The 9619-nt window shown below is 58.3% G+C and overlaps 2 protein-coding genes across 2 annotated transcripts; one reads left to right on the top strand and one right to left on the bottom strand.

Annotated features, from left to right (window-relative positions):
- Positions 1-415: 415 nt before the first annotated feature.
- Positions 416-1549, bottom strand: LOC148224721 (thyroid hormone-inducible hepatic protein-like). The gene is made up of 2 exons (XM_088160663.1): positions 1074-1549; positions 416-793 (listed from the first exon to the last, which is right to left on the bottom strand). The coding sequence occupies exon 1, from the start codon at positions 1491-1493 to the stop codon at positions 1092-1094; it is 402 nt and encodes a 133-aa protein (XP_088016789.1). The 5' UTR covers positions 1494-1549; the 3' UTR covers positions 416-793; positions 1074-1091.
- A 4985-nt stretch (positions 1550-6534) lies between these two features.
- LOC148224720 (thyroid hormone-inducible hepatic protein-like) lies at positions 6535-7679 on the top strand. Its single transcript, XM_088160662.1, has 2 exons — positions 6535-7016; positions 7297-7679. Exon 1 carries the CDS (start codon positions 6597-6599, stop codon positions 6996-6998), a length of 402 nt encoding a protein of 133 aa, XP_088016788.1. The 5' UTR covers positions 6535-6596; the 3' UTR covers positions 6999-7016; positions 7297-7679.
- The last annotated feature ends 1940 nt before the right edge of the window (positions 7680-9619 follow it).

Genomic DNA, 9619 nt, shown 5'->3' with positions numbered 1-9619 from the left:
TTCCTCCTCACTCTTGCAGGACTGGGCTGAATCTTGCTGGGCACATGTGCTCTCTTTTGCACACAGAAATCAGGCATCAGCTTTTGTGCTGTTGTTGTCAACAAGAAGAAGGAACATTTCAGCCTGAGACTGGTGACACAAAGCAACAGGTTGCCCAGGCAGTTTACAAAGGCCCCGTGGTTGGACACAGCTCTGAGCTCCCTGGTCTAGTGCAAGATGTCCCAGCACACAGCAGGGCATTGCTCTAGGTGGCCTCTGAAGATCCCTTCCAACCCAAGCCATCCCATGCCTTTGAGATTCTTTGTCCCTTCAAATTTCCCAGCATTGTCCTGGAAAGATCCCACCCTGCTGAGCCAGTATCCCCCTGCCCCTCACCGGGGCACTCCATGAGTGGAAGCAGCACACTGACAATGGCTTCACAGGGATTCTTTTATTAGCAGAAACAGGGGGAAATGCCCTTGGAGTCCAGGTACCAGCTGGAAAAGGGCTTGGCAGTCTCAAGGGACCGTTGGAGGTTGGGGCCACCTCACAACAATCCCGACTTCGCGCCACTCTTTGAAAATAAAGAGGAGGGCACGAGCCTGCAGCTCTTGCAATGGACTTCCCGGCACAGCCAGATGCTTCTTCCTATGAGGATAAGGCACCATCTGCTCCTCCCGTGGTCACAGCCATCTCGGTGTCAGTGCCAGTGCTGGGAGATCACATCAGCTGCCACGGAGTGGGGAATGCCAGGGAAGAGCCTGCGATGGTCAGCGACGGGGACGTCTTGTGCTTCCTGACACCAGCACGTGTCCTGCAACAGCAGCATTCCTTAACCACGAGGATCATCCCAGGGGGACCCGTGCCCATCAACCCTGAGTCCACAGAGCCTGAAGCCCTGCAGTCTCTGCACAGAGCAATGGGAAGGGCTCCCTCCTCCAGCACGGAGAGGGATATCCAGCCCCAGCTGAGGGGACAGACCCCTTTCCAAGGCCCATCCCAGCAGATCCCCTCCCCTGCACTCTTGGGCACCTCTCCAGGGAGAACACCCATTGTCTTGTTGCCCCTGGACTCTGCATCCCTGCAGCTCTTACCTGGTGGCCAGGACAGGGTCACCAGCTGGGCTGGCCCTCGCTGAGGTTGATCTGCTCCAGGATCTGGCTGTACCTCCGGGTCAGGGCGTTGGTGTCCCTGGTGAGGTGGGTGAGGACCTGCTGCAGGCCACTCAGGTGGTGGGACAGGCGCTCCTCGAGCTGGGCATCCCCGGCCTCGCTGCTGTCCGAGGATGCGTCCACGTCGCTGTCGGCACCGCTGGGGCTCTGGTCCTCGACACAGGCCAGGCCTTTCTCCACCATGGGCTTGATGGCCTTGAGCAGCTGGTAGCGCTCGTACAGGTCCGTGCGGCTCTCGGCGGCCGGGGCTGCCCCCTCCTGCTCCGGGAAGACCCCTCGGAGCAGGCTGGGGAACATCACCTCCTGCTCCATCTTCTGCGTGGCTGAGAAGTACTGCTCCATGGCCCTTCTCCTACAGCTCTGGCAGCGATGCTCTGCGATCTCCTGAGAGTCTCACCTGCTCCCTGTCCCTGCTGGGGCTTCTTATGCAGTGCTGGGGCACGTCCCTCCTCTGCTGTCCCCTCCCCTGCCAGCCCCGGATGGGCTGGATGGCCTTGGGGTCGGGCTTGGCTCCAGCCCAGCTGGGGCTCAGCCATGCTTTGTCCCTGGCTCTGTGCAATCTCTCCTGGCCCAGCCTCCCCGGGGCCTTCGCCCGAGCTGGCCGGTGGTCCCGCTGCCTCTCCGTGCCAGGAACTATGGGGAGGGGAGGTAGCAAGGACGAGAGGTGCCCAGGGTCTCTCCCATCCTCTTCTTTATTATCTCATTCCCCCAACACCTTCGGTTCTGAGGTCCTCTGGATGTGGGTCCAGCCCCTGTCCATCAGGTAGGGGAGGGCACCTCCTCCCGTTCCTCCTGCCATGCACTCAGGACGTGAACGCTCCTGGGACATTGAGAAACCCCTTTAGAACACATAGGGAAATGTCACTGGAAATGCCCTGGAACATGGGTGTCTGGGCACACTGGAGCCTGCTAGCAGAGACTGGGCTCTCTGGAAACATCCATTTCCCCCAGCGTGCCCCTGAGCTCAGGAGAGATGTGGACAGGGACAGGGACCTGACTCCATGATGTGTAACTCCTGTGGCAGCAGCACAGAGCCATTGGTGGCCCCGGGGGATTGTGGACGGGGGTAGCCTGCAATTGTCCAAATTCTGGGAGGGCAAAAGCCACAGCCAGGGCACCAGCCAGCATTGCCTGTCTCTGTGTGTCCCTGTGGTGTGTGGCAATCAGGGAAAATGATTCTATTTGGGGAAAGGCTGTGGGGTACCTCGTTCTTTTTGCAACCCTTGGTGCTGGCAGCTCTCCCTCTGTCCCCATGTGTCCCAGCCAGGTGCCCACATTCCACGCACCCTTTCCCCACCAGGCCTGTCCTCACCACCCCTCTTGTCCCTTTCCTTGTGTCCTGACATCTCTTGGTGTCCTGCCGTGGGGCCCAATGCTGCACCCAGGTGCGTGGGTGCTGCTGGCCCTGTGCAGGTGCCAGACAGAGGCTTGGCCATATCAGGGCACCTGGGCCACTGCAGAGCTTCCTAGAGGTGCAGGTGCATCACAGGGCTCTGGGGACAGAGGGACACAGGGGATGCTTTGCCCTCCTGCTCCCCACACTGCTTCCCAAGCGTGTCAGAACATTTGGGGCTGACAGGAGCTCAGCAGAATCCAATTCCTCTCCAGCTCCCCATCCGTGGGAAGTGAATAATGGCCAAATCCCCTCTGTGCCTCTGGGCACCCCGTTAGGCAAAAATGGGTCCCCACATCTCCCACATCCTGCTGAGAGACACTGGGGAGAGCTGCGGAGCTGCCACTGCCAGCAGGGATGGCAGGAGCAGGAGGACAAGGACTGCTGCTGGAGCACAGCACAGCCACCAAGGGGTGCAGCACGGCTGGGTTTGGTCCGAGCTGAACTGAGGTGCCCAGCCCTGGCTTAGGGCCCCAGGGAGGCTCCTCAGGACCATCAGGGCCCCCAGGAGCTGCCCTGAGATCCTCAGGTCTCTGGTGACACAGAACCCCAGATTTGGGCAATCTTAGCCCTGAGCTGTTGCCCTCCTGGGGAGCTCAGACCCAGCCTCAGCCCCAGCCCCAGCCTCAGCTCAGAGTGCAGATCGTGCCACCACATGTGTCCCCAGGTGTCCCTGTGGAGGGTGGCAACAACCTCTGTATATGGAGGGGGGGAAATGAGGAAGAGGAGCACAGTTGGGAGGTGTAGCTGTAATCTTGCCAGGTCGCCATGGCATGCAATGACACCATGTCACTGTGCTCTCCTGCAGGTGACTGAACACCTATTTTGGGAAAGGCCGTGAGCTCCCTCCTCAGTGTTGCAATCCCAGTGCTGGCAGCTCCCCCACTATTCCCTCACAGCCCAGCCAGGTGTCCATTCTGGCACCTGCCCTCTTCCCCTCAGGCCTGAACCCACTGCTCCTCTGCTCCCTTTGTGGGTGCTCCTGGCATCCCTGGTGTTCTGCAGTGGGACCCACTGCTGCACTGAGGTGTGCACATACTGGCAGCCCCATGTTGTATGGATTTTTGGGGCCACCATTGAGTGTCCTGAAGATGCAGGGGCACCACAGTGTCCCTCCTGGGGAGGTCTCAGGAGGGGACACATCTGCCCCAGAGCTTGAGCTTCACTCTGGACGTCATGGTGGATTCCATGCAGCAGAGCACTCCCAGTGAGCTGTTCCACACCCGTGTCTGCTGCCGTGTTCAGGCTGGCACTCCTGGACAGAGGCTGCTCCACGTCCCTGGAGTGTTCACATCCTGAGCATGTGGCAGCAATGAGGAGGGAGCTGAGGGTCCCCAGCAGCACCCCTGCTTGCAGCCAGGCCACACCAGGGAGCAGGAGCTGGACCCACTCCCACAGGACCCCAAAACTGGAAATGTTGGGGGGATAAGATAGTATAGGAAACAATAGGAGAGAACCTGGGCACCTCTACTCATTGTCCCCCCCCATTTCCTGGCCCAGCCTCTCTGTTGCCCTCACCTGAGCTGGCTTGGGGGTCCCACTGCATCACCCCCCATCAGCCCCATCCTGGAGCACAGGCCACGGCTCGTCAATGACCACAACTCCTTATCTTGCAGTGTGTGGCAATTGGAGGAAATGGTTCTATTTTGGGAAAGGCCACGGGGGCCTTCCCCCCTTTGCAAGCCCAGTGCTGGCAGCTCTCCCGCTGTCCCCTCACAGCCCAGCCAGGTGTCCATTCTGGCATCTGCCCACTTCCCCTCAGACCCACTGCTCCTCTGCTCCCTTTGTGGGTGCTCCTGGCATCCCTGGTGTCCTGCATTGAGGCCCATTGCTCCACTGAGATGTGCACACACTTTCAGCCCCATTCTCAAACGATTTTTGGGCTACCATGGAGTTTCCTAAATGTTCAGAGACATCATAGTGTCCCCCCAGGGTGACCTCGGGTTTGGGAAACATCTGCCCTGGAGCTGGAGCTTCACTGTGGATATCATGGTGTGACCCTCCCCTGACAACTCAGCCCTACTCAGCTGCTCTGTCATTCCCCTCAGGTGGGATGGGGGAGAGAATCGGGAGAGGAAAAGTCGTGGGTAGAGATAAAGACAGTTTAATTGCAAAAGCAAAAGCTGCACAAGTAAGCAAAGCAAAAGCAGGAATTCTTTCACCACTTCCCAAAGGCACACAGGTGTTCAGTCACCTGCAGGAGAGCAGGGTGACATGGTGTCATTGCATGCCATGGTGACCTGGCAAGATTACAGCTACCACTCCGACTGTGCTCCTCTTCCTCATTTCCCCCCCTCCATATACAGAGGTTGTTGCCACCCTCCACAGGGACACCTGGGGACACATGTGGTGGCACGATCTGCACTCTGAGCTGAGGCTGGGGCTGGGGCTGAGGCTGGGTCTGAGCTCCCCAGGAGGGCAACAGCTCAGGGCTAAGATTGCCCAAATCTGGGGTTCTGTGTCACCAGAGACCTGAGGATCTCAGGGCAGCTCCTGGGGGCCCTGATGGTCCTGAGGAGCCTCTCTGGGGCCCTAAGCCAGGGCTGGGCACCTCAGTTCAGCTCGAACCAAACCCAGCCGTGCTGCATCCCTTGGTGGCTGTGCTGTGCTCCAGCAGCAGTCCTTGTCCTCCTGCTCCTGCCATCCCTGCTGGCAGTGGCAGCTCCGCAGCTCTCCCCAGTGTCTCTCAGCAGGATGTGGGAGATGTGGGGACCCATTTTTGCCTAACGGGGTGCCCAGAGGCACAGAGGGGATTTGGCCATTATTCACTTCCCACGGATGGGGAGCTGGAGAGGAATTGGATTCTGCTGAGCTCCTGTCACCCCCAAAAGTTCTGACACGCTTGGGAAGTGGTGTGGGGAGCAGGAGGGCAAAGCATCCCCTGTGTCCCTCTGTCCCCAGAGCCCTGTGATGCACCTGCACCTCCAGGAAGCTCTGCAGTGGCCCAGGTGCCCTGATGTGGCCAAGCCTCTGTCTGGCACCTGCACAGGGCCAGCAGCACCCACGCACCTTGGTGCAGCATTGGGCCCCACGGCAGGACACCAAGAGATGTCAGGACACAAGGAAAGGGACAAGAGGGGTGGTGAGGACAGGCCTGGTGGGGAAAGGGTGCGTGGAATGTGGGCACCTGGCTGGGACACATGGGGACAGAGGGAGAGCTGCCAGCACCAAGGGTTGCAAAAAGAACGAGGTACCCCACAGCCTTTCCCCAAATAGAATCATTTTCCCTGATTGCCACACACCACAGGGACACACAGAGACAGGCAATGCTGGCTGGTGCCCTGGCTGTGGCTTTTGCCCTCCCAGAATTTGGACAATTGCAGGCTACCCCTGTCCACAATCCCCCGGGGCCACCAATGGCTCTGTGCTGCTGCCACAGGAGTTACACATCATGGAGTCAGGTCCCTGTCCCTGTCCACATCTCTCCTGAGCTCAGGGGCACGCTGGGGGAAATGGATGTTTGCAGGGAGCCCAGTCTCTGCTGGCAGGCTCCAGTGTGCCCACACACCCATGTTCCAGTGCATTTCCAGTGACATTTCCCTATGTGTGCTAAAGGGGTTGCTCAATGTCCCAGGAGCGTTCACGTCCTGAGTGCATGGCAGGAGGAACGGGAGGAGGTGCCCTCCCCTATCTGGGGGACAGGAGCTGGACCCACATCCAGAGGACCTCAGAACCGAAGGTGTTGGGGGACTGACATAATATAGGACAGGATGGGAGAGACCCTGGGCACCTCTCGTCCTTGCTACCTCCCCTCCCCATAGTTCCTGGCACGGAGAGGCAGCGGGACCACCGGCCAGCTCGGGCGAAGGCCCCGGGGAGGCTGGGCCAGGAGAGATTGCACAGAGCCAGGGACAAAGCATGGCTGAGCCCCAGCTGGGCTGGAGCCAAGCCCGACCCCAAGGCCATCCAGCCCATCCGGGGCTGGCAGGGGAGGGGAGAGCAGAGGAGGGACGTGCCCCAGCACTGCATAAGAAGCCCCAGCAGGGACAGGGAGCAGGTGACACTCTCAGGAGATCGCAGAGCATCGCTGCCAGAGCTGTAGGAGAAGGGCCATGGAGCAGTACTTCTCAGCCACGCAGAAGATGGAGCAGGAGGTGATGTTCCCCAGCCTGCTCCGAGGGGTCTTCCCGGAGCAGGAGGGGGCAGCCCCGGCCGCCGAGAGCCGCACGGACCTGTACGAGCGCTACCAGCTGCTCAAGGCCATCAAGCCCATGGTGGAGAAAGGCCTGGCCTGTGTCGAGGACCAGAGCCCCAGCGGTGCCGACAGCGACGTGGACGCATCCTCGGACAGCAGCGAGGCCGGGGATGCCCAGCTCGAGGAGCGCCTGTCCCACCACCTGAGTGGCCTGCAGCAGGTCCTCACCCACCTCACCAGGGACACCAACGCCCTGACCCGGAGGTACAGCCAGATCCTGGAGCAGATCAACCTCAGCGAGGGCCAGCCCAGCTGGTGACCCTGTCCTGGCCACCAGGTAAGAGCTGCAGGGATGCAGAGTCCAGGGGCAGCAAGACAATGGGTGTTCTCCCTGGAGAGGTGCCCAAGAGTGCAGGGGAGGGGATCTGCTGGGATGGGCCTTGGAAAGGGGTCTGTCCCCTCAGCTGGGGCTGGATATCCCTCTCCGTGCTGGAGGAGGGAAGCCTTCCCATTGCTCTGTGCAGAGACTGCAGGGCTTCAGGCTCTGTGGACTCAGGGTTGATGGGCACGGGTCCCCCTGGGATGATCCTCGTGGTTAAGGAATGCTGCTGTTGCAGGACAGGTGCTGGTGTCAGGAAGCACAAGACGTCCCCGTCGCTGACCATCGCAGGCTCTTCCCTGGCATTCCCCACTCCGTGGCAGCTGATGTGATCTCCCAGCACTGGCACTGACACCGAGATGGCTGTGACCACGGGAGGAGCAGATGGTGCCTTATCCTCATAGGAAGAAGCATCTGGCTGTGCCGGGAAGTCCATTGCAAGAGCTGCAGGCTCGTGCCCTCCTCTTTATTTTCAAAGAGTGGCGCGAAGTCGGGAGTGTTGTGAGGTGGCCCCAACCTCCAACAGTCCCTTGAGACTGCCAAGCCCTTTTCCAGCTGGTACCTGGACTCCAAGGGCATTTCCCCCTGTTTCTGCTAATAAAAGAATCCCTGTGAAGCCATTGTCAGTGTGCTGCTTCCACTCATGGAGTGCCCCAGTGAGGGGCAGGGGTATACTGCCCCAGCAGGGTGGGATCTTTCCAGGACAATGCTGGGAAATTTGAAGGGGACAACGAATCCCTAAGGCATGGGATGGCTTGGGTTGGAAGAGATCTTCAGAGACCACCTAGAGCAATGCCCTGCTGTGTGCTGGGACATCTTGCACTAGACCAGGGAGCTCAGAGCTGTGTCCAACCACGGGGCCTTCGTAAACTCCCTGGGCAACCTGTTGCTTTGTGTCACCAGTCTCAGGCTGAAATGTTCCTTCTTCTTGTTGAGAGCAACAGCACAAAAGCTGATGCCTGATTTCTGTGTGCAAAAGAGAGCACATGTGCCCAGCAAGATTCAGCCCAGTCCTGCAAGAGTGAGGAGGAATAGAGCTGTAGGACTCAGCACCTCTAGGTAGCAGCCTTCCTCAAGACCCCAGCCCCATGTCCAGACATCCCATATTTGGGATACATTGGAGATTCCCATCTCCTCTCTCCTGATCAGGCGATTTGTCTCAGCTGCTGAGACCACTCTGGCTTTGGCTTGTCCTGCCCAAGCGTGGGCTGTAAGGACAAGGTCTCCATCCAGCTGTGGTTGTGTGAGCAGCTGAGGGGAATGAGGGCTCTGGAGGGGACAGCTGAAGCCAGACCCAGAGGTGTCCCACACCTGAAAGGGTCCTAGTCAGGTTCAGGGGAGGACAAGGACAGCTCTGAGGGATTTGGGGTAATCAGAGCCAGGGGAGATGAGTCAACAGGAGGTACTGGGAACAACATGGGGTCATTTGGAAACGAGTGGTGACACTTCCTCCCTCCTGAGCCAAGGCCTGGGGTGGGCTCCCCAGAAGGATGGGAAGTGGCAGGGCAGGCTTGCCCAAACACCAGCCCTGTGGCCACAGAGACCCAAGGAACTCATTGCACCTGCACCCAGAAGTTCTGATTTTCTAGTAAAGCAGCTGCCAATCAGCAAGTTTCCCACATGAGGGCAAACACAATTCCCTCCAGCCAGAGTGAGGATTTCAGAACTGTTCTGGTCTCCGTCTTCCTCCTGGGCAATGTTGCAGCTTTGTCTTATCCCGAGGAAATGGAGCATGAGGGGCATACTGGGAGAGACCTGGGCCATCCCCATTGCAATGCCACCTCTGGCTGGGGCACGATGGAGCTCTGCCTTTGGAGCTCTTGTCCCTCCATGCTGATTGCAAAGCCAGGATGTCCTGGGGTACAATCCATAAATGTGTATTCTATCACCATCTGTGGAATTGTGGGAGGAGTGGTGATCCTTATCTCTGTGGGAGACATCCTTTGCTGATGTGCCACCTGATAAAATCAGGGGGATGATCATCATCATCTTTTCACAACCCATCCTTCCTCCAGAAGTTATCTTCTGTTAATAAGCCATTAATTATCAATGTATGACTGATAAGATTACATCCTAACATTGGGAGATGCTGCAGCCAGCGGGACGAGCCAAGCCTTTCCTACCTAGATAAAAAAACTGAGGCTTGGAACACCAAGACAGCCCTTTCCACCGGATCCCAGACGAAAGTCAGACCTTTTCCATATCATCGCTGGACCTTCAGAGGAAAACTGCACCCTTCTACAGGAGCACTGAACCACAGCTGTCATCCAGGAGGACTGCAGCCACTATTTAATCAGACTACTGCCAAAACCCTGACTGACAGGGTGCCATATTATATTCTGACTGTGTCAGTGGTTTTCGTTTCCATTATTGCATGCATTTATTTTTTCTGCTTTTTCATAATAAATTGTATTACTGACTTGGAGTCTCTCACTAGTTTTGCTTTCAAACCAAGACAGAGGTGTTGAACCGTAAGGAATGGATGGACACAGGTTCCCGGGTAGGAGAGGAGCACGGAGGGGGAGATGTCCCTCTGGTGCTTTCCCTGGCTGCTGCTCCAG

The sequence above is a fragment of the Sturnus vulgaris genome, chromosome 2 (genome assembly GCF_052056855.1).
Source record: "Sturnus vulgaris isolate bStuVul1 chromosome 2, bStuVul1.hap1, whole genome shotgun sequence".
Classification (NCBI taxonomy): domain Eukaryota; kingdom Metazoa; phylum Chordata; class Aves; order Passeriformes; family Sturnidae; genus Sturnus; species Sturnus vulgaris.
This window is presented reverse-complemented; position numbering and strand designations above follow the sequence as displayed.

Bases quoted from the DNA above. Each gene is read 5' to 3' on its own strand.
- LOC148224721 (XM_088160663.1), bottom strand. From the start codon at position 1,493: ATGGAGCAGTACTTCTCAGCCACGCAGAAGATGGAGCAGGAGGTGATG.
- LOC148224720 (XM_088160662.1), top strand. From the start codon at position 6,597: ATGGAGCAGTACTTCTCAGCCACGCAGAAGATGGAGCAGGAGGTGATG.